The sequence below is a fragment of the Podarcis erhardii genome, assembly GCF_964252035.2.
Source record: "Podarcis erhardii genome assembly, chromosome: 9".
NCBI lineage: Eukaryota > Metazoa > Chordata > Lepidosauria > Squamata > Lacertidae > Podarcis > Podarcis erhardii.
Genome location: NC_138512.1, coordinates 24581818 through 24606555, shown reverse-complemented (window position 1 = coordinate 24606555; position 24738 = coordinate 24581818). Strand labels below are relative to the sequence as shown.

Here is a 24738-nt window from a genome sequence, read left to right as displayed (position 1 = left end):
AATCTTTTCATGCTGACACAAGTATGTGGTAAGGATGATCTGGCTAACAGAGCACCATTTGAGTTGTGTTTCCCACATCTATGTTTCGTGTCATGGTGCTCCTATCAGACTTACCTCCCCTTCTGTGGACTGCAAGTGTAGTTCTTTTCTACAGGTAGCTTTTAAGTCCCCTGCAGCTGCACTCACTTGTATTCCCTTGGGAGCTTCCATTATCAAAGATCTAGTTGGCGATTCGAGCCTGAAAGTGTGTTTTTGAAAAAAGGAGAGAGAGGGGGAAAGGGGGGAAAGTCTTAAATGATTATGCTTTGCACATATCACCCAACAGCATAGGTAAAATCTTTTCCCTAAGACAATGTAAAAATAAAACTTCCACTGACTCCCCTGCTTTTTGGAAAAATTCATTTTCAAGATGAAAAATGTCAGTTCTTACAATATTCATATTCCTTTAGCTCTCAGTTCGGAGCTGTTTTTGGAACACACGGCATTTACTTCTGGAACCACATATTTCTATATGCACATAAATACACGTACATGCATTCACATCTTAGTGCATGTCTGTGTTATAGATAACAAAATATTATGCTGAAAATGCGTTATTGTCTCATGTAAGAGCCTGGTTTTATGACCACCATGTGGTGGGTTGCTTTCTGCTTGTGCCAAGGAGGCGAGGAGTGATAGCACACAAAAAATCTACACTCAAATATTTGCACTGCATCTTTGCAACGTTAATTCTACCACCCTACCCAGAAGTGCTAATGATTTATGCCTGCAGCCTATCTTATGATTGTTTCACTGTCACCGTGACTGGTGACTGTCATGCTAGGAGGGTCTTAAATATGTGATTCTGCAAAAGAAAGCAAATGAAAATCATCAACAAACAATATGTACAGCCTGAAGACTGACAATATGGCTTTAGCTTCCTACAGCCTGTGGTGGCCTGTCTATCAAGACTTTGTATGGATTCACATCTTGCATTATTTGCATGATCATTACAATTCTACTACCATGACTGGAAGCTCAGAATTTACAGTTTTTTTATTTGTTACTCTTTATTTTTTCTGAGGAGTTCAGAGAGGCTTACAGTACATATGGCTCTGAAATGGGCTTCCATCCAGTTAGTTTACAAAGCTAGACTTGCACACCTTCTGCAAGGGATCATGTGATGCATGTGGTTTTGTTAACCGACAGCAGGACTCACCTGCAGACGTCAAGCTCAGAATTTGTAACTACTTTGATGTTTTGTCTGCTCTTTATGAATTTTCCCCTTAGCTTAAGAAGATGAGCATTAGAACAAAAAAACCCCAGCCCTGCTGGATCAAGTCAAAGGCCTATCTAGTTCAGCATGCTGTTTTCACAGTGCACAACTGTGGGAAGGCTGCAAGCAGGCTTGGTTGAATCTATGTTGTGAGGTGCATATGAAAAGCTCTCTCACCTTATGAAGTTGACACATAAGAAGCTTCTCATATGTTCATCTCACATGAAAATGTTTATCTCTACATCTATCCGTAAACAAATTTCAAGTGACTACCTGTTTCTGCAAGGCCTTTGCACTTCGATAAAACCTATGGCCATTTTCCCCCCTTCAAATTCAGCAATATGACCTTCTTAACTTCATTTTTATGCATAATCAGCACAGTCAGAAAAATAACAATCCAAATTCAGTGTCTTGCCCCCAGAACAAATTTTGCTGCCTCATTATCTACTGGTGGGACTCTCCCCCCGGCCCAGGTTTTATTTTATTAATTTTGTTTTAGATATTTCTATGCTGCCCTTCAGTAAGAAATCCCAGGGTGGTTTATAGAAGAAGAAAGTACCATCTCCCAGTTCTCAGACTACCAGTGAACATAACAAATAAATAAAACAAATGGTGGACAATAAGAGAATGCAAGAACTACAACAGCAGTGAGACCTTAAAAGCCAGATAAAAGCAAATAGTGTGAGTTAAATTGTGTTTAAAAGGCCTAGGAAAACGGAAATGTTTTTTCCTGAAACCAAAAGGACAGCAAAGTATGCATCAGTTAGGTCACTCTGGTGAGAGCATTCTAAAATTTTGAGACGAACAAGAATTTCACTGCTCATATTTTGTTTTGAAACAACCATTACGAGTCCCCAAAACTGGTTTCCAGGTCTTGATATGGAAAAACTAATAATCTCAAGCCAAAAGTGAAGTACTTTCAAATCCATTGGTTTCACATGTAACCCCTCTCATTAAAATCAGTGGAACTTCAGAAATATTTGTTATATGCTTTCTGAAAGTGCAGCATTTTCCATGGGGCTACTACAGCATTCTCTTTTAGATATCTTTGCTCTAAAGAAAAGGGCATGGTTTAAATTCCAGGCAAGTTCTCTTTTGAACAGTCTGAGAACCTGCTTTCCTTTCAGAGAATAAATTCCTTGCCATAACGATACTTACTTCACTGCTACCAATGCAGTGTTTTATTCCCAGCCCTCCCTTAGGCAACAAGAAGGTATGCAACTATATGATAAAATGGGCTAAAATTTCTACATGCTGCTCTACTGTACAGGAAATTTAAAGTAAGTGTGGTTTGATTTTTTTAAAAAAAAATACTACTTGCCGTGGAGGCCAAATAGCTTCTCTGTAAAAAGATTTCATTTCAGACACCACCACTAAGTTAAAAGCATGGTTAGAAATAATGGGCACCATCTACCCAAAGTTAAGGACATTTAAGATCCTTTGGTTGCAGAGAAAGAGATGTTAAAAGGTGCTTAACCTCGCCCCTGAAATCACAGGGACTGGAAAGCACTTAAATTTGATGGGGACATGCCTGGAATATATACCACAATCCTAAACTTGCTATAAGAGACTAAGGTTTCTTATCGCCTATTGTGTCAACACAATGAACCAGTATAAATGTTTACCACTAGGAACTTTCATTGGTTGTGAATCAGGAGAAAAGAGTTGCAAGCTGCACCTTCAAAGAAACCTCTCTGAGGTTTGCTAATCATATTCCACTTGCCTTCCCAGGCCTGCTTGAGAGAGGTGTGGGCGTGTGTGTGCATGGATGCACAGAAGCGCAAGTCAAACCACCCTAAGATCAAGGAAAATGTCACCAACAACCAGTGCTAAATTTCTAGAAAAAGAGGTGCAGAACTCACCATGAACGTCTCCCTTGTGCTCTTATAATGGCAATGATGCCCACCTGAGAGCCAGAACTCCGTTCCAGCGAGTTCCAGGTGAAAAAAAGCCCAGCTGATGAGGAAAACTAAAATGGTACTTGGAACTGAGTGAGTTCAACTCAAGCCAGGACTCTCAAGAGGCAGAAGACAATTGATCTAAGATGGTTACTCAGCATTCAAAAGCAAGTAAAGAAGGCTTGGCCATAATTATTCGGAAAGAGAATGGAGGTACTTTCAGGTTCTTTTGCTCTTATAGCCTTAGAACTGAATTAAAAGGAGATAGATCACTAGCATGGTGTGATAAGGGTTTGGAAATTTAGGAAGTGGAGTTTTGCTTTGCTGGACAATCTTGTTTTGCCTGAACTAATCTTCCTACAAGGCAACTATACCCAGATTCTATGTTTCAGTATGGTGGGGTTCAAAGATTCTGCTAGCTTGCATGCAGGTGAGTTAGGGAATCTGCCCAGTTCAAAGAGTTCTGAGGTTTCAGGCGGTGGGACCAGCAACCTTCCACAACTCACAAGCTGGCAAAGGGGTCAGTGGGTTATGGTATGATTCCTTAACAAGGAGGGGGAGGTTGCTCTACCTCTGGCACTATAAAGAGATGGAGGTGGCGGTGAATACTTTCATATCTCTGGGTAAAACATAAATGTCCCAAAACATGGGAAAAGGAGTCTCAGCGGCAACTACATGGAATGTAGATTGGCCCTGGTTTGGGTTCATTATTGCAAAAGGGGAAAAGGTAGCATTAAAAATGAACACTCAAAGGGAAAGACCAGGGCATGAGTAAGTCATTCATTTTCAAGCTTCGGGTATCTAATGAGTGGGGAAAGGTGTTTCACTTTCCCTCATTTCTTGCATTTCTCCTGCAACATCTGGTCCCCTCCCCTCCATGAAACTGGGTTTCTTGGATATGGATTTCTCAGATGCAGCTAGTGGAAAAGCAGCTATGGTCAAGGCATACAGGGGAGAATCAATGGGGAGGAATCAGGGTAAAGCAAACATTCCCCAACTGCTGCCTCTCCCCTCCAAATTGCACTTCCTCTCCCAGGCATCTTTTCAACTGTTTGGCTCTTAAACCAGGAAAGATCATTACAGCCCCAGCTCCAATTCAAAAATACGGCAGTATCGAATTTATGACTTAACTTCATATTATTTCATGCAGAGCATGTCAGTTACCTTATTATCAATCCTAAAGCTCTCATTAAGTCCTAGACATCTCCTAGCTAGACTCTAATTGAACGGAACATTCCATTATTTTTGGCATAGCTAGTTTTCCTTATTCTACCAGGAATCATAGAAAATAATTGACTACTTTGATGTTAACAAGTCTAGAAAGATAGGTGAAGTGTGCGCGCATTAAGCAATAGTGTCTGGAGTTACAATGTAGTTTGTTGCCAAGGCGGGAGTGAAATCTAAAGATAAAATGACATCTCAAGAGCCTTTGAAAATGTCGTTGTTATGTATTGTAAGTTAAGGAGAGGTTTTGTAGTGATAACACTGGGGTGGGGAGAGATCAGAGGAGAAAGGTAGCAGAATTAAATGAAGGGCCGTTTGAAAACTTGTGACACATAGAACAGATGTGTTATATATGAATAGAAGCGGAATCCATTGTTTGAGGAGGAACCAGGGGAGGAGAGGAAGAAGACCACGGTGACCTGCAACAAATCCTTCATGCACAGAGAACCTACATTGGAGGTGGTTGAATAAGATGCTCTCCTGGGAACAATGCAACCCAGAACAGGGATACTGCCACAACATTCTCCATTATCTATGTATGCTGGCGTTCTGAGTGACCTCTTGTTGTTCCAAAAGTGGAATGGCTGTACTGGGAATTATCCACTGTGCTGATTTTTTATTTCAGAATTTTGAGCATAGCACTGGGTGTGTGCGCTTTGCTACAGCCTCCAGTAATTACATGTTTTTCCTCTCTTCTGCATCAGTGCATGATCCCCCTGTTACTCTGCACATGGGGTACATGAGTTGGTGACAGGGGTGAGATAGGGATGCAGGGACTAGTAACATCTGCATGCCATGGGTGTGAGAGAAGGCTTCACTGAATGGAGGTCGAATACATAGGAGACCCAGGAGTTTATTTTATTTATTTTTAATACTAATAAAAATAATCTGTAAACCTTATTGGCTTGGGGAAAGTGTGGGGGTTTTTTTGCCTGCACGATACTGTGCTGATCCTAGATTGGCCTGACTGGTGTCAGTGTAAACAGATGGTTGTAAATGACAGTAGTATGGGGATGGATTTAATAGCAAACAGAGATTAGGGTAACAGCAGCTATAGGGGGAGAAGTGATCCCTTCCAAGGTTTGTTTGGATGACACAACTAAAGCTGTGATCACTGGTGGAAGAACATGAGTGCGGAGGGAGTGGACCACCGCCGGCACCACTATTCCGGTAAGGTGCCATTGCGTTGCCCCCCCCACGCACCGGGTGCCATGCCCCCACAGGCAGTGCATCATGCCCCCAGGATGCGCACCATGCCCCTGCGGGCAGCGTGCCACACCTCTGGGATGCATGTCATGCCCCTGGGGGGTGCCAGCCATGCCCCCAGCTGCTCTCCGCCCCCGGTAGCTTTGCCGCTGGCTGTGATCTGGAAGGACTTCTCTCAGCCCTGGACTGGACAGGTGAGGTCTGCAGGGTTGGAAACAAATGATGCAGTACCTCTGGCCCAGAGTCAGGAACAAGTTGTCTAGATAATTTGGCATTTTGAGGGGAGGGGGATGTGGGCAGACATCTCCTGCTCTCGCTTAATCTCACACTGTTCAGTTTTCCGTAGATCTCTTCATTAATAAATGAAGCAAACTTTTAAAACATATGAAATAAGAATGTAAACTGCATTCCTTTTTAATGAAGGAAATTGCATTCAAAAATTATACAAGGGCAGATAATTTTTCATTGCATTTCTCATGTGTGGATCCAGGGTTTTCCTGTGCTTGTCATATTTCAAGATAGTCAAGGAGTGTTTGTGACCAAAGTCCTATCTACAAATCTTCTCGATCCACCAGGTCCCTTTTCCTGTGGATAATGACTTAAAGGTTTGCACATGTCTATACCTCAGAGACACCACCTTGCCAACAAAGGTCCGTATAGTTGAAGCTATGGTTTTCCCAGTCGTGATGTATGGAAGTGAGAGCTGGACCATCAAGAAGGCTGATCGCCAAAGAATTGATGCTTTTGAATTATGGTGCTGGAGGGGACTCTTGAGAGTCCCATGGACTGCAAGAAAATCAAACCTATCCATTCTTAAGGAAATCAGCCCTGAGTGCTCACTGGAAGGACAGATCGTGAAGCTGAGGCTCCAATACTTTGGCCACCTCATGAGAAGAGAAGACTCCCTGGAAAAGACCCTGATGTTGGGAAAGATGGAGGGCACAAGGAGAAGGGGACGACAGAGGACAAGATGGTTGGACAGTGTTCTCGAAGCTACAAACATGAGTCTGACCAAACTGCAGGAGGCAGTGGAAGACAGAAGTGCCTGGCGTGCTCTGGTCCATGGAGTCACGAAGAGTCGGACATGACTAAACGACTAAACAACATGCCTCTCTAATGGGGATATTAGCTGTAGGACCCAGATGCCTTATTCTCTAGCAACCATGAGAGTTTGGTTGAGTCGCTTCCTGAGGACAGGGATTTCAGTTATCATTTCCACAGGAGTAAGGTGACTCCAAGGGCCACTAAAGCTCTGCAAAGTTTCTAATTATGGCCTGCCTCTATGGAACCTCAGGGATGTGAATACAGCCTTCCAGGCCTCATGGCTCTTCCAGGATCAACCCTCCTTTACAGCCCCATGCTCCATTGGCTCTGAGTTGCATCCCTCTTGAGTGTGTTTGTCTGGTTACAGCATGCCATGGTCACAATGCGGTGAAATCAAAATTAGTTGGTCCACTTACTTTTGCCTCTGGCCTCACCTACTGCTAAGCCTATGGTGCTCAGGCTGAAAAAGGTTCCCTGCCCCTGCTCTATGGTTTTAGCTGATCTTAGGCCACCTGGCCACTTACCTGCCTCTAAACCATCAGCCCCGACAGACACTTCCTGTTTGGTGCACTGTTCTCGGTGCAGCTGTTGCTGAGTATGTTGCCATTTAGAAGCTCCCTTATTCACATTAACATACAAAAGCACAAATGCACCAAGATCTACCCTATATAATTTATGTTGATGGCTGCTTTGTGAGGCTTCCTCCTGCCCTGAAAGTAGATCACATTAACATGTGCCTTCATAGCTTCAAATCAAATCTTTTAAAGTTCTGTATCTGTTTAAGGGCAGCGGGGGGAAATCGCGTTTGGCCTCTTTGTGGCTCAAGCTTTTAATGAAAGGATGTCCTGCTATGTTAGTGCTTTTCTCTTACTCCCTCTGTCTTTTTCGAAAACTGCTCCTGCTGATGCCATGCGGTTGCAGCTTTGTAGAAAACACAAAACTATTGTGCAGGATTTGTGGGTCTTCAATACAGATCAGAATTAAAAGGGGATCCTACTATCCTCGTCGACTCCTTGTCGCTTGATCAATTTTCCATCTCATTATGCCCAGTGTTGGCTTTCAGGATTAGTTTATAGTCAATCTTACTGTAGCCTTGATGATAAAAGGGGGAAGGAAGCTATTAAATTTGATTTTCGAGTTCTCCCCAGAGGTGCAGGACAACAACAAAGCAATTTGCCCCCCTTATTAAGAAGTTGATTGAGGGCATAGATTTCTGCAGATAACCACTGTGGTCTTTTATTGTGTATAGAAGCTGTTTGTTTCTTAATGACTACCTGGACAAACTGTGTTGCTGTCATATTTAAAATAAATATTTTGGGGTTTATACTCTCCTTAGTTTAGCTGGGCTCTTTCTGACAAAACGTGGTAACTGGAGTCTGACAAATAAATTATACAGGTGTAATTCAGTTATACAGATGTAATTCATTTTACTGTTTGTAAAATATGATCCTCTTTTCCTGCTTGTTCCTGCTAATGAGTCTCAGGTTCAGCTAAGCTTTCTTGGGCCAGGGATCATGTAACAGGGTTTATAAACTCTCAAAAATGGCTACAGGCAGCAAAATCTTGCTAGCAAAAGATTAACTTGGGTAGATTTTATCTTGTCTGAGCTGAATGGTTGACTAGCAAGGGAATTTAAAGATGATTTAGAAGGAACAAAATGTAAACATCCCAAACTATGGGGTGTGTGTGTGTGTGTGTTCAGAGTATGAGAAGCATGTTCATAAATGTTTAGCATATGATTTTTATTTTTCAGATTAGATTTGGTCATTGATACTGCTGTCATTTATCGAGGCAGCTGAATTAATTTCCTAAATCTGAAAAATGCTTAAGAATAAGAATAAAGTTATTTATGTGGATAATAAAAATAACATACCTGTTTAAACAAAGTTTTACACATGGAAGTTGCAGTCCGAACCTACTTATCTAGGAGTAAACACCAGTGAACTCTATGGAACACATACAGGATTGTACCGTTAACCTCTCAAAAAATTTAAATTTTATATTATTAAATGTACTAGATATAACATTATGGAAGTAGAATAAGACAAACATTTGTTTGTTTAAAAAAAAACATTTCAAGATAACCTCATGATGGAGATGCTCAAAAGTGAGGTGCAAAAAGGCATTCAAAATAAATAGGGCTCAACTGAAACTGATCCAAAAAGATTTCTTTCTTTCTTTCTTTCTTTCTTTCTTTCTTTCTTTCTTTCTCCTCCTGAACTGTTGGAGAATTTCAGTCCTCCCCTATTTGGTGAAACAGCCTACCCCATTTTGCCATTCATGAATTCTGGGTGCAACTTATAATAATAAAAGAATAAAAATATTATATTATTTTTTAAAAAATATATTCAAAAACAGCCTTAGTTTATGATGACCAGACACTGGCACAGGTTCTGCCTACAGTGATGGACCTTGGTGTCTCAAATTTCAGCGGCACCTTGTGCAATGCCAAAGTTCTGTACCCCCTGCCTCTGACCTTCCATTCTACTTCATAGTTGAGGTGTCTCCTGCAGGGAGTGCAACCAAACTGGTCAAGCTCCCCCAAAGCCGCCTCTGCTGCCTGTCCTCCTCTGAGAAAGTGGAGTAGATATGGGTGCCATCAGTATGCTGGTGATGGCTGATTCCATACTTCCAGATGACCTCATGTAGTGGCTTCACACAGATATTGACTAGAGGTCTAAGACTGACCCCTGTGGAATCCACAGCTGAACTGCCATGGAGTCAAGCAAAAGTTCCTCAGTGCAACCCTCTGAAACTTAGCCTTAGGTAGAGCAGGACCACCATAACACTGTGTCCTTTACTCCAACCAGCAAAGTTGGTAATAAGATTTCATGGTTGATGGTACTGAGGAGTGGCAAAATATCTGCCTTCCTCCTGTTACCACAACCAGTCTGCTACTGGTTATTTTAGGTGCCTCTCTCCTTATATCTTTTCTAGGGTTTCCTCACACATACCCCTCTTGATTTCTGGACAGGAAACAGGAAGTGGTGCTCCATCGGAGCCAGGAGATGTTGCCCCATCACAGCTAGAGTTATCCTTCAGGGCAGGCTTCCTCAACCTCGGCCCTCCAGATGTTTTGAGACTACATTTCCCATCATCCCTGACCACTGGTCCTGCTAGCTTGGGATCATGGGGGTTGTAGGCCAAAAACATCTGGAGGGCAGAGGTTGAGGAAGCCTGCTTTAGGGCAACGTGTTCAACAAGGGATCTCATCTGATTTCTGCTCAAGTTAAAATGCACATTTTACAATGGTTCCAGATTGATGACTGCACTCCCTTGGTGAAGTGCTTGAGTCCATCTCTTGAATCTGCTTCCAAATCTGCTTTGGACATCAACCTTACCACAACCTCTGTGACACGTGCTGAGATGGAAATGATCCCCAAAAACAGAAGAAGAAAGAACCTTATACTGAAACACAACTGTTTGTTTTAGGCTTACATTTAATCTCTTTGCCTTTTCAGAAAAATATTGATCAGGGCTCAGCAGCACAGCCACATCTAAACATATCTAAGGCTTCAACAGGGAAGTCATTTTCATTAAATAAATAAATAAATAAATCTTAGTTTGACTTACAGACTCCCTGGAAGTTTTAGGATTCGATCTTTTTTATAAAAAAATCTCTCTGATATTTGGGGAAAAGACAAAAACCACAAGAGTGACTGGCCGGCAAATGCAGTATTGTTTCACTGACATCAGGAGTGAGTGGGGTTTTTTTTTTGTTTGGATTGCAGCCTTTGAATAACCTTGGAAGGATAGATTCATAGGAAAGTGAAGGACAAATATGGCTCAAGAGAGAGAGAAAATGAGCAAAAGGCAAACATAGTTTTCAAGGGCAAACCACAGCATGTCAACCCTTCCCTGACATTTGTGGCTTGCACATCCTGAAAGAGCTCATAATAAGAGCAAAAACTCAGTTTTCAGAGGGACAGGAGTGCTCTACAAACCCCATTTAACAATGAATGAATCCTGACCCATCACCGCTTAAGACAACTTTGATACAAGGCACAGATACATGTCAAAAGGAAAATGCTCTTGTGAAAAGGTCTAAGATTAATTTGGATTCTTCATTTGTAGGCGAATTACTTGAAAGTTTTGTTTATGGGTGAGGAGTACACAAATGCTATAGTCATATTAATGAACAATATAACATACTTTAAAGGCGTTTTAAAGCATAGCTGGTCTATTGATAACTTGCCAAATAAAACTGAAATCAATGCTTTCGAAACACCTACTTGAGGTCTTGGGAAGGATCTGCTCTGATATGGGGAGTCTCCACAGAGTGCTCAAATACAGCCCCTTCTGTGCCTAAAATAAATACATAAATAGGATACAGGATGGTTATATTCTATGTGAAGATCACAGTTTAAATGTATTACATTCCTCAAACAAAAGCATTTCATTGATCTGATTTGTTTAATGTTTCGGCACGTTACTGTTGGTGAGGTTTTCTTCAAATTAGACTGGCTCTAGAAGAATGCTTCCAGTGCTCCCCCCCCCCCTAGAAAAAGAGGTGCCAGAATTCACCTTGAACACCTTCCTTATTCTTCCACCTGGGAGGTGCCAGAAGTGAGTTTTGGTGAGCTGCGGCTGAAAAATTAAAGCCCTGCTGGACTCTTACCGTCTTCACTGACCATTGGTTAAGCTGGCTAGGTATGATGGGTAGTGCAACAATATCTCAGGGCCCATAGCTGAGGAGCACTGCTCTAGAAGGGTTTCATGTTTTAAAGAAAATGTGATATATGAAAAAGATTTGATTGGTGGCACTGGAAGCAAAGGACCTGATCTTCAGGCTGGGCTGCTGCTGCTGCCTCATTCATATCTACAGTGGCAGAAGCTCCATGCTTAAAGGACGGTGCTTATACATCTGCCTTGTCCAGAAAAGGAAATGGACCAGCACTTGTGTAAAGAGGAGTGCTTCTTCTGTCCAGGAGAGCTTCCATACAGAAATTTCCACTAATGACCGATTTATGTTTCCCCTTTCTTGCATATGAGTATAATATCCCAGATCTTAGACAGCCACCTCTAGTCTAGATCTCCAGTATCTTATGCAATGCTTCAGGATATAATGAATTATACAAGATTATTTTTTTTCATAAATTATTTTATTCTATATGACCAAAGTGGTTCCCTCCAGAGGTGACTGGATTCTAGCTCCCATCTTTTCATCTTAAGGTAGCATTCAGATTTGTGTCTGGTTTCATGATTATTTTTATTGTTTTATTCTCTATACAGTTTATTTATTTATTTATTTTGGTACATGGGGTACATGGCTTAGAAATACTAATCATTAAGCGATATACACATGCCTTAAATAAATAATAATTAGCTAAAAACTGATCAACATTTGAAAACAAAGCTTTTTGGGGTTGTTGTTTTTTACAAAACTAGATCACAAGTCATAGAAGGGGAGTGACAGCAGCTATTTATTAGTTCAAACTCTCAGCTTTCAATATTGGGCTGCAATGTGTTAACTAGAGGACCAGTGATGTACTCTCTTAAACAACATAATCATGGACATTGAGGGATCATCCATAAAGAAATTAGAGATTACAGCAGACCGAGCGTGGAAAATCTTCTAGGAGGTATCATTTAAATAAGGCAAGAAACCCACAAGATACATGGCCATTTTATAAATGGCAAGATTCTCAGAAATATTTCTCTGACACAGAGCTCAGCATACATCATATCCATCCTAATTCAGTACAAGCCACAGCTAGTCATGCATTCGCAAATTGTACTCCCCTGAAACTATGGAAACTGAAAATTTAGTACTCTCAGAGACTGGCTGGTGTAAACTACTTATTTCTGCTCGATTTACCAGTTACTGATATTCGGCCTTTGGAAAATGACAATGAAGATGGTTTCATTAATACCACTGGAAGCATATATTACAAATTACAGAGCTGAAAGTTTGGCAATAGATCATGTTACCCCTGCATCCACAGAATGAGCACAATGAGTGGGTACTTGTTATATAAACAGCAAAACAAGGGTTTTCTCCATGCATTGTCTTGCTCTCAAAAAGAAAATGGCAGCACATTCAGCACAACACCAAATAAAGGCTAAATTGTGCCGTTTTATTGGGAGTACTCTAGATGCAAAACCGCCGCCACCTCCCTTTAATTCAATCATACATCTAGGGTCACAATAAAATGAAAGCAAACTCAATGTTGCATGTACTGTTCATTTCAACAAAGTTACCAAACAACAAGGTGTTGCTTTGGTACATTGTTGGTGTCGCTGACCAAAGTTGCCATGGTTTCAAAAGCCTCGGTGCTTCTACAGCTGGGTAAGCAAATGAGAGGGATGTTATTCCTGTAGATACTTGGACCCTGACTTCTCAAATCACAGATATAAGGAACTTCGGTTGTGCCTGTCTTTGTCAACAGGCGCCCATCGTTGTGGTGATGTAGGATTTACAGGTGGGTCCAGGATATCAGTTAAATGCTACTGGTAAAAGATTTGCAAGTCATTGTGTTAGAATGAGAAACAATGTGCAATATTTCTCAGCTGTATCATAAAACGGAAGCATTTAGCTTGAAGTGTTACTTGGCAACATTGGAATATGTGCAGCCAACACCAGTTCTTGGACTAGTATAGCGTTTGAATTAATAATATACAGTGGAACCTCGGTTTTCGAGTGTCTCAGAAGCCGAACACGGGAAACTTAAAAAGTAATTGCTTCCGTTTTCGAACGAGCCTCAAAAGTCGAGCGTCTTCCACTGCGTGTTTTTCTTTTTTCTCAATGGATTTTGCCGACCATCCATTGCTCCTCGATTTTCAAACATTTCAGAAGTTGAACAGTCTTCCGGAACACATTATGTTAAAAAACTGAGGTTCCACTGTACTTAAATTATGACAGATTGAAACAAGAGGCTTGACACTGCCATTTAGATTATGTGAATGTGTGTACACAAACAATTACACCAATCCCAGCATAAGTCGTCTTAGCAACTCTTTCCCAGGTCATAAAAATCTAAGAGTCATACTGGATGAGACCAAAATTTATCTAGTCCATCTTTTGCTATCCATAGCAGCCAACTGGACACCTTTTGGAAGCCTCCAAGTAGCGTATGAGGACAATAACCGCTTTGCTGTTGCTCCCCAACAAATTCCCAGTAACAGGACACAGCTATCACAAGTAATAATAGTAACCATTTACAGCATTCTTCTCCATGAAATCTATATAGGCTAGTGACTATCACATCTTGTGGCAATGAATCCCACAAGTTAACTCCCTCCTTGGCTCCACCTCTCCTCCTTCCAATCTGCCCCAGCTTCACTTCTATTGCCACCTGCTTTCTCCTAAATCCCCTGCCCAATTCATCCATTCACTCATTCATTTGAATCCCTTGCAGCCTCCTTCTCCCCCCTTACTTTACTTTCTTGTCTCCTTTCTGCCTGCCTATGGACACATTAGGTTTTCTAGCTTCACATTGCCCACCCCTTCTATGATGGTTGAGCAGCTCACTGACATTGGTCTAAGGTATCCCAGTCACAAACAAAAATGAGGTGGTGGGAAAATAATAATAATAATAATAATAATAATAATAATAATAATAATAATAATAATTTATTATTTATACCCCACCCATCTGGCTGGGTTTTCCCAGCCACTCTGGGTGGCTTGCAAAGGTATTTTGAATCCCTGTGGAGGAGTGAGCAGAAGATACAGGTGAAACTCGGAAAATTAGACTATCGTGGAAAATTTCATTTATTTCAGTAATTCAACTTAAAAGGTGAAACTAAATCTCTTTTCTGATGAGAGCAGCTTTTGCATCTCATTTGGAAACCAAGGACCCAGAGTTTGGAGCAAGAATGGGGAGGCACACAATGCCAGATGCTTGAAGTTCAGTGTGAAGTTTCCACAGTCTGTGTTGATTTGGGGAGCCATGTCATCAGCTGGTGTTGGTCCACTGTGCACTGTGCTTCATTAAGTCCAGGGTCAATGCAGCCGTCTACCAGGAGATTTTGGAGCGCTTCATGCTTCCTTCCGCAGACGAGTTTTAAGAGAATGCTGACTTCATTTTCCAGCAGGACTTTGGCACCTGCCCACACCGCCCAAAATACCAAAACCTGGTTCAATGCCCATGGGATTACTGTGCTTGATTGGCCAGCAAACTCGCCTGACCTGGACCCCACAGAGAATCTATGGGGCATTGCCAAGAGAAAGATGAGAGACATGAGACCGAGCAATGCTATTGAAGCATCCTGGTCTTCCAAAACACCTCAGCAGTGCCATAGACTGATAGCATCCATGCCACACCGCATTGAGGCAGTAAGTGATACAAAAGGGGCCCAAACCAAGTACTGAGTACATATGCATGCTTCTACTTCTCAGAGGTCCAATATTGCTCTATTTGCAGTCCTTGTTTTGCTGATTTCATTTAATATTCTAATTTTCTGAGATTGTTAATTTGGGGTTTTCATCAGGTGTACGCCATGATCATCACCATTATAACAAATAAAGGCTTGACATATCTCGCCTTGCATGTCATGAGTCTATCTCATATATTAGTTTCACCTTTTAAGTTGAATTACTGAAATAAATGAACTTTTCCATGATATTCTAACTTTCCAAGTTTCACCTGTAGATCAGGATCTGCTGGGAGATTTCCCAGGTGATCTTCAGTAGTATACTGCTTTGCATAAATGGCTTGCTACTTGATAACAGCCACCATGTGGAGTGCTTTATGGCTTCCTTCCATGTGTGAACAGAAAATAATAGTACTATAGATTGCTAAAAAGCACCGTGCATCATTCGTAAAGATGGAATAGATTAAAGCCATAATATGCACTTTTTAAAAAGGTTATTGAGAAGGTTCTATTTTGATCTTGCCGTTAGTGTTCCTGATTATTACCTATATAATGACTTGCTGGCCATTTAGTCTCCAAAGCGTTCTAACTTTTCTCTGTACCACGGAGCTGAATAATGGATGCAGAAGGCAAAAACCACCTGTCATTACCACAAAGCAAAAGAGAAATGATTTATTGAGAAATGCCCTTCGCCATGGTTCAAGTGGGAAATTCTGCAGGCAATAAGAGAGGGAGAGAGACTTGGGCACTTATATGCCCTTCTTTAGATCAGCAGAGAGGCAAAGTACGGTTCTTAATTTAGCAGTACGGGGAAAGAGGTGCACTGCAAAGCAATTGACAACAAGGCTTGGGAATCTGACACAACCATACCAATAGGAGGAGGGGGCATGTGGAGATACATATGACAGTCAATGAGCCATTCACTACAATAGCCTCAGACATACATTGTAGTACTGCAGCAACTGTTTTTCGCTGCAGGACATTGCAGTAAACAGTGAAAGTTGAAAGCAGCTAATACTTTAAGAAACACCATTGATCAGTGATAAAATTCTCACTTTATACTTTTCAACAGGCTTCCTGGGTTAGAGATTTGCTCTGCGTATTCAAGACTAAAGGTAGGAGATAAAACTTAGATTTTCCATGTGTGGAAGCAAGGGGTATCCAACTTGCTATGGGACCCAGTGTCACAGAGCATGCCGGTCAGTAAATTACACCAGGCATAGGCAAACTCTGGCCCTCCAGATGTTTGGGACTTCAATTCCCATCATCCCTGACCACTGGTCCTGTTAGCTAGGGATGATGGGAGTTGTAGTCCCAAACATCTGGAGGGCCAGAGTTTGCCTATGCCTGAATTACACAGTCCAAAGTTGGAGTTTACTCTTTCTTAGCAAAAATATGATCTCTACAGACTTGGCTGAGTGTCAGGCTCCATGAGATCAGTTCCCATGACTAAAGCTCCCTGTCTCCCCACAGCTGTCTAGGTCTCCTCCTCTCCAGGGCTTTTCCCAAGCAATCAGACTGTGCCTGCATGCCCCCGTTTCCTGGTTCTGGGAGACAGGGGATGGAGAGGACCTTACCTCAGCAAGAGGGGGAGACTGTTCATGAGCCTGACTCATCTCTGCCTCTTGGCTTCCCTCCCAGTTGCCAGCTTCAGCTTCTGATTCTTGACCTGCCACAGACTTTCCCATCTCACTAAGCTTTCAAATACAGGGAGGGCTCAGATTCAATTCCAAACACACGTACACGAAATTAAGACCTGTTCATTTAATGCAACCAGACCCCTAGTGTTAAACAAAGCATGAGATGTTGAGAAATGGTGTAACACTAACAAAACTGAAACAGCATCAAGTATTTGTGTGTCAAGACCCCAAAGCCACCCCCTTGTTGAGAAATAACACACACAAGGACACAGATATTAGGTTAATGTTATTGGGCAAATTTGGCCACAACTTTATTGATTACAGAATGTGAGCGGTATTGGCTTAGGCATTGAATGGACCCGACTATATCTGACTCCTGCCCGATGCTCAGGAAGTCCGGTAAGGGCAAACCACTGGAAGGGGGAGTCCTGTCGATGAATACCAACTCGAGCTCCCCCTAGTGTTCCTGTCGGGGTCGTGTCATGGCCCTAGCCCCTGACCCGGGCTTTGGACAAGATCAACACCCCCGGATTACTTTAACGGAATACCCTTAAGCTTGGAGGGGCAGGTGATGGCCACACCTCCCCTCCCCCATCAAAAGGTCAAACAGTGCCTAACCGCAACCCTAACAAAGATGTGACGATTGCTATGAGGTAGGTGAAAACCACATGGCCAGTGCCAATTTGCCAAGTGGAAAAATTCCTACAAGACCCCTCAACGGTAACCAGCCGAGGTCCATATCAAGGCCAGTGCCTAAACCTGCAAAATAGGGAGGGAGGGCGGGTGATTGAGGAAGCGAGCCAAAGAGGAAGCCCTCCGGCTCGCGCCTCCGTTTACATGGTCCCGGCCATGCCCCCCGACCAGCGGATTGGCTGGCTGGGCTCTGATGTGGCTGGGATCCCCTGGGCAATGGGGGACTAAGTCCCCCGGCCCTGGAGGGGAATGGGGGGACCACGCAGTCCACCACAACTCCTCCCCACTGGGAAGTGGAGCGGATTTCATGACAAGCTCTGAAGTTCATCCACGCAGGGCAGGAGTGGGGAACATCTGACCCTCCAGACGTTGCTGAACTACAACTCCCATCAGCCCTAGCAAGCATGGCCAATGGCCAGGAATGATGGGAGTATTAGTTCAGCAGTGTCTGGAGGGTCAAAGGTTCACCACACTTGATGTAAAGCATTTGACACACATTACCAAGAATAAAATCTACATGTTCTTAACTATGTGAAGGCTGTGTAATCCAGGTATTGGAGAGCTGCGGCCTGTTAGAGAAGCCAATCAGCATGACAGCAGCTACTGGGAAAAGAGGGAAGTTCTCTTAGATGGGAAGTCATTCATGCTACAATTGGACATACCAGGAGGAAGGAAAGTTGGGAAAATTTCAAATAGCTGAAATAGGGCACCACATGCACAGTGTTCATGATAATATGGCCGCAGACATGCACAGTATGTGTTTGTTTCTCTAGCAGAATAATGCTGCAAAGGTTTTGGGGGCACCTTAAAGACAAATAAATTATATTATGGCATAAGCTTTCATGGACTAGAGCCCACAAAAGAGATGCATGGTGTGTAAGCATCAGTTGTTGGGCATATGCCATAGAAGAAATGTTATGCTTTAAGGTGCCACAATACACTTTGTTGCTGCAACAGACCAGCACAGCTCTCACTCCGGAATCTGTGGCCAAGTTCCAGGAGAAGGATTGCAGCATTTGTTTCCTTTGGTTGAGAGAGCACTGGAGACTTAATGGTGTATTTGGACTATTTGCTTTATTTAACAAATGCACAAGCAGAGCAAAGGTGGAGGCAAACAGGCACTCCTGCAGAAGGCAGACAGATTCCCAGATAACTATCTGGACCTACAAAACTGTACTCCCCGCTCCAGCTAATTCCACATAGCTATTAGGACAGCAGCTATTAGGAAATCTCTCTCTGTTCTATCATTGCCCATTCAAAGCTGCTAGCTACTATTTCACATACACATACTGCAAAGAACATGTCGGAGACCCTATACAAAGCACAGGTCTGCAAAGCACAGGTCTGAGACCTCTCTAGCACTGCAGGAGAGAATTACCCATTGAAGGGACCATCCCTGGTCATTAAGAGGCATTAACATGCCTCTGTCAGATCCCAGATTTACAGAGATTGAGCCAGCCAAACTCACAGCTGTATTTTCCCTTGATCCTAGTCTGTTCACACAGGCACTCAATTAGTCATATCCTTTGCTGTTTTATTTAATCTCCCTTCTCTGTTGTCACCATGTCCTGATTATCCCCTGTGCCTTTTGATGCCCTCTGTTTAATACTTCTAATGAGCTACAGTAGGCTTAAAATATTATATAACACCCTAAGAGAAACCAAGCTAAGTTAGAATAAAAACAATGGAATAAATTCTGGCTCCCTTGAAATCGGCATCAGTGACTGCTAACCATCACCAAATGACTGTTAGAAAGCAACAATCTTCATGCTTTTTCTGTAGCTTGGATATCACTGCTAACTTCTGAAAAATTAGTGCAGACCTTTGGTATCAAGTGAAACTAAAACAACCTTCACCAAATCATCTTGAATCAAATTATGGTTCCACATTTAAAATTCCCACCAACTAAAATCAAAGCTATTTTCCCAAACGTCCTTATTACTTATAATACACTATTAATGGATCCACAATTGTACTGTTTGGCAGGTGGATCAAGCTACATACCTGTTGCAATATCTGGTAAGCAAAGCTTACTATCAGTAGATAAAGGAGGCAGAGTTCTGTGTGATTTGGACAGGCTCTAAGAGGCTTCCTTCCCATTTAGTGTGCTCCCCACCATGGAGCGATGAGATTGTATGAAAATGCCACATCACACTAACACACGTTCATATGTTGTGTTAAGCCATGGTTTGTGAGAATGGGCCTCAGAGAAGACTGGGAAATGCTACTGGCTTACAAAGGGAAGGTGAACTACTCAATACCTACTTTGCTTCTGTCTTCACCCAAAAGGAAAGCAGTGTCCAACTTGGTGACAACAAGAATAAATGATGCAAGGAGGGAGCTGGGTCCCAAGATAAGGAAAGAGGTGGTAACTTAGCTACTTTAAAGGAATTCACATCTCCAGGACCTGAGGAGCTGCACTCAAGGGTATTAAAGGAGCTTGCAGATGCTGCAAACGTTGTCCCCATCTTCAAAAAGGGGAAAAAGAAGAAGAGCCAGGTAGCTACTGAGCAGTCAGCTTTACATTGATACCAGAAAATATCATAGAACAGATACTTAAACAGTTGGTCTGTGAGCACTTAGAAGAGCCAGCATGGGCTTCTCAAAAGCAAGTCATGCCAGATGGATTCCATTTGGTGGATCAGGGGAATGCTGTGGACATAGCATAGCTTGATTTCAGTAAGGCTTTTGACAAAGTCCCCCATGGTATTCTTGTGAAGAAGCTGGCAAAATGCAGGTGAACCAGGTAACTGTTAGGTGGATTTGTAGCTGGTTGACTGACCGAACCCAAAGAGTCCTCACTCACAGTTCTTCAACATCCTGGGAAAAAGTGACAAATGGGGTGCCATGGTTTCTGAGCAGGACCTGTTGTTGTTCAACATCTTTACAAAGGACTTGGTTGCAGGTATTGAGGAGATGCTTATCCTATTTGCAAATGACATGAAACTGGGAGGGGTAGCCAGTGCCTTAATTCTGTCTTCAGAGGCACTGGCTACCCCTCCCAGTTTGATGTCATTTGCAAATAGGATAAGCATCTCCTCAATACCTGCAACACTGTTGTACTGGCAAGCACACATTGTACTGGCAAGCCAGATGTCCCCCATCTTCTATTTGTGCAGCTGGTTCTTCCTGCCTAAGTGTAGTACATTTGTTCCTATTGAAATTCATTTTGTTAGTTTTGGTTCAGTTCTCCAATCTTAACAGGTAAAGAGGAGACTGAGAGGAGATATGATAGCCATCTTTAAATATCTAAAGGGCTGTTACATGGATTATGGAGCAGGTTTGTTTTCTCCTGATCTGGAGGCTAGGACCTGAACCAATGGCTTCAAGTTACAAGAAAGGAGATTCTGACTAAACATCAGGAAGAACTTTCTGACAGTAAGAGCTGTTGACAGTGGAATAGACTCTCCCAGGCGGTTGTGGACTTTCCTTCCTTAGAGGTTTTTAAGCAGAGGTTGGATGGCTATCTGTTATGAATGATCCAGTTGAGATCCTTGCATTGCGGGGGTTGGACTAGATGATCCACAGAGCCTCTTCCAACTATACAATTCTATGATTTATGAATCTTGTTTCTAAAAGTCTTCCAAGCTTATCTCAAATGTGTGCCTATTTCAAAATTGCTCACTACCCAAATATCTTTACAATGCTCTTTTACGATGTCATTATTTCTCAACCTTTTATTTAGAATATATATACATAGAGAGAGAGTGCCTTTGCTGCTTTCCAGAGTAATTGAGCAATTTGATATTTTCCATTCATCAATTCCTTAATATAGCAGCATATAGTATTTCCAAATTAGTAGATGCCCCTTAAAGACAAATAGAGGATGCCTCTTCGGTTTAAATTTACTGAAAGCAGCATATGTCAATCCTGAGAATTCCTAATTGAAGCAAACCTGCTGAGTGCCAAATGAGGGAAGAGCTGCAGCTGAACTTTGGTGTGTGTGTGTGTGTGTGTGTGTGAGAGAGAGAGAGAGAGAGAGAGAGAGAGAGAGAGAGAGAGGAGCCACTGATAAAATAGACTGCTGGGTGAGATGTGAGCAGTTGCTAAAGCTGAGCCAGAAGTTGTCAACTGAAAACATCCAATTCAAAGTAGCTTGAAATTAGGAGTGAAATTTAGAAGGCATGATCCTGATACAGAAGGGCTTCCTGTTTGTTTTCCCTCTCTTCCATTCTCCTCTCAACACGTCCATTTGCCCTCAACAATCTATGGTCTTTTCAATGTGTTTGTGGGAGGTGGGATTATTGGCTTATCTTTTTCTTTGTCTTTGTCATGTTTTGTATTTTATATTTTTATGCTATAAACTGCCCTGTGATCTTTGGACGAAGGGTGGTATATACATTTAATTGATTGATTGATAATAGGGATGTCAGAGAATTCTGATGACAATGGAAATGGGAGTAGAAATTGCTGGTGTTCACTTATTTGTCCCCTGTCTGGAATGGAAATCAATCCAGTGAACACAACAATATGCTGTTGTTAATTTTAGTCCACAAACATATGCTGTTGATTAAGTTTTTGTCTACTCTACACCGCCGCATTTGCATTGCATTTCCTTCACGTTGAAGTGAATAAGTTGGAATGGCATAATGCCAATGTGTTTTATATAATTAATTACATAAATTGTGTCAAGTTGCTTGATTTTAGCACAGCGGACAGTGAGAAGAAGAACGTAAGTTTTGGCAGAAGATGACCTGCAGTCGAATGGAAGCAGTGCTGCGTGTGACAAATACATGCAATATATGGAATGCACAACAATGTCTTCTTACAACCCAATCAATGCCTCTTTGAATGACACTACATTATTATGCAATAGCCTGGCATTCCCAGCTTCTTCGATCCATCCCCCAAACACTGGATGTAATCTTTGAGTTAGTACCACATTATATCAAGAAACATATTCTCTTTGAAATGTGCTCCTAGCCTTTCTTTTTCTCTCTTTTTTTACTTAATTCAATCCAAGAGTTAGCTCTTTTCCCAGAAACTAATCCTTAAGTGGCCATATATTCTGCGGTGAGAGCCAAGGCTCCTGACAAGTCATGCCCACACCTTTACAGCCCTCATTTACAATCCAGACATGAAAAATAAAAACATATATATTATGTGCTTAAAAACAAAGCAAAAGAAGACCATTATTATGCTCGAGTACCTAGGTACTGAATTTACTGATGTCAGCCTGAAAAACAGGAACCCATCATTGTCCTCTATCAAGGGAGAAATTCAACTTCACAGTGCTGCAAAATAAATAAATAACCAATATACTGAGCCACATTTGGGTGTATGATTTCTACACTTCACTCCCTTTGGGCTAGGCTGTCTGTGGGTGAAAGCATTCTGAGTGAATAGCAGTTGCCTAAATAATATTCAGGTTGCATGATACAAGGGTGAGGTGTAATTATGTAACTTTAAAATTCTTTACTAGACCTATATCTAGGAGAAGAAGGGAAGTTGCTGGTATAGATCTGGAAATGTCTTCTTGATGGATCTGTGAGTCTTCAAGTGATAATTGGCATGGATTTACATATCAATAACCTTAGGTCACAAAAATTCCTGAGACAAAGTAAAGCAAACTAGGGTTTGCTACTTCTGTTTCTTAGTCATAGTGTCAGAAGTATCTGAGGACTACTTCTGATGTTATAAGTTCTTATGTGTGTTATGAAAAAGAATCAGGAATAAGACTGAATAGACCAATTCCACTACCTCTGTGAAACTGGAATTTTAGCCCTGTTTACATGGTCAAAATTCAGGAATTCTGGGCACATAGAGTGGCGAGATTGTGCTTTTTGCATTCAGGGCTCCAAATCTTCGTTCGTTTATGCATTTTGTTATATATGGAACAAACATGGGTACAAGTTACAGAGAGAGAGAGGAAGGAAGGAAGGAAGGAAGGAAGGAAGGAAGGAAGGAAGGAAGGAAGGAAGGAAGGAAGGATCTGTTTACAAAGGTCCCATGAACATGCGAAGTTCAGGAGTGCAGACACAAAGTGCGAAAGCTTGTATGTGTGAATGAGCAATCACAGGTGGTACACCATAGGTAGAACTTTCATACCAAAACATATTATCAGTCTGCACATTCAGCCGAAAGGTATCAAATGTTGAATAACTAAGGGATGGTAAATGATGTCGTTTAGAAGCTGGGTGAATGAAATACACAAATTGTGGATATGGTACTGGCTTCTCTGGGCCAATTGGACCTTAGAATGGAAGCAGGATTGAAGATACCAACATTGATTGTGCTTCTAAACCCTAATGTTTGCAAGCATTTACAAAACTGCAAACATTCCTTGAAATAACTCAAGATATCTACTCAAACAAAACCTTATTGTCTGCCCAGAAATTCTGACACAGGTAAATTTGGTGGCTACTTGTCCTCATATACAGCTTGCATCTTGGCTGCTAGATTTACTTGAGATTTTAGAACTCCATCTGTTTGCTACACATGTACTGGTTATCCAACTGTCCTAAGAATTTTGACCATATCCATCCATATTCAGCAATGCCATGATTGCAAATGCTGCTTAATTCAGTGAGTCAGCCAGGTGTATATTATTGTTTTTTCTTCCCACCTTTCTTCCATTGATTGTAACATATCAAGCTTGAATTATGACCTGTCTAGAGAGCAGGAAAAGTGTGAGAAAGACTTCGCCTATTGACAATCAAATGGCCAGTCAGCCACTGAAGGCAAATATATACCATATACTCTCATACAAACATGCATTGTATCATCATTTACTTTCTCTACATCACTGAGCTTTTTCTAAATGGTTTATTTATATTCTTCTAACCTAATTTGTAATTCACACATATCCCTCATTTCCTTCTTATTCTGTCATATTTCCTTTTTATGGCCCCAAACAATATTTCTACTTTATCATCCCATTTTAACTGTTATTGTGGTGCTCTGTATATTGCTTCCAATTACCTGCACATTTATCCAGTCTTAAAAGCAAATCTAGTATGTTTATGTTCTCCTATACATGTTAAAATCGTGTGGCTATTATAATACAATAATGGAGTGTCTCATTATTTCTTTCTACTGTGTGGCTGTGCTAGATTCTATTGAATTCATAATATTTTTCTCCACATCAAAAGAAGCATGGCTAGACCCAAGTCAGAAGAATATTAAATTTGTTTCAATACATTCATCAACTCTTAACACATTTTTCTTTCTTGTCTGTTTCACATGAAACTCAAGTGGAATGTCTTTTATTTCTGCAAATTCATTCAAGATATGTGCAATTCTAGCAGCGTGTAACTAGTGATTTATCTGAAGATTTGCATTAAAACTCTCCTTAATCTTCCTGACAAATGAGATTACAGTGGTACCTTGGGTTAAGTACTTAATTCGTTCCGGAGGTCTGTTCTTAACCTGAAACTGTTCTTAACCTGAAGCACCACTTTAGCTAATGGGGCCTCCCGCTGCTGCCGCGCCACCGGAGCACAATTTCTGTTCTCATCCTGAA

At 41.7% G+C, this 24738-nt stretch overlaps 1 protein-coding gene across 2 annotated transcripts in view; it reads right to left on the bottom strand.

Annotated features, from left to right (window-relative positions):
- SGCZ (sarcoglycan zeta) overlaps positions 1-24738 on the bottom strand; it is a 548799-nt gene that overhangs the window by 2938 nt on the left and 521123 nt on the right. For both annotated transcript variants that reach the window (XM_081875927.1, XM_081875928.1), the window contains 2 exons: positions 10860-10932; positions 115-238 (listed from right to left, as the gene is read on the bottom strand). In XM_081875927.1, coding sequence (XP_081732053.1) covers positions 115-238; positions 10860-10932 — 197 coding nt within the window. The remainder of the gene's footprint in view (positions 1-114; positions 239-10859; positions 10933-24738) is intronic.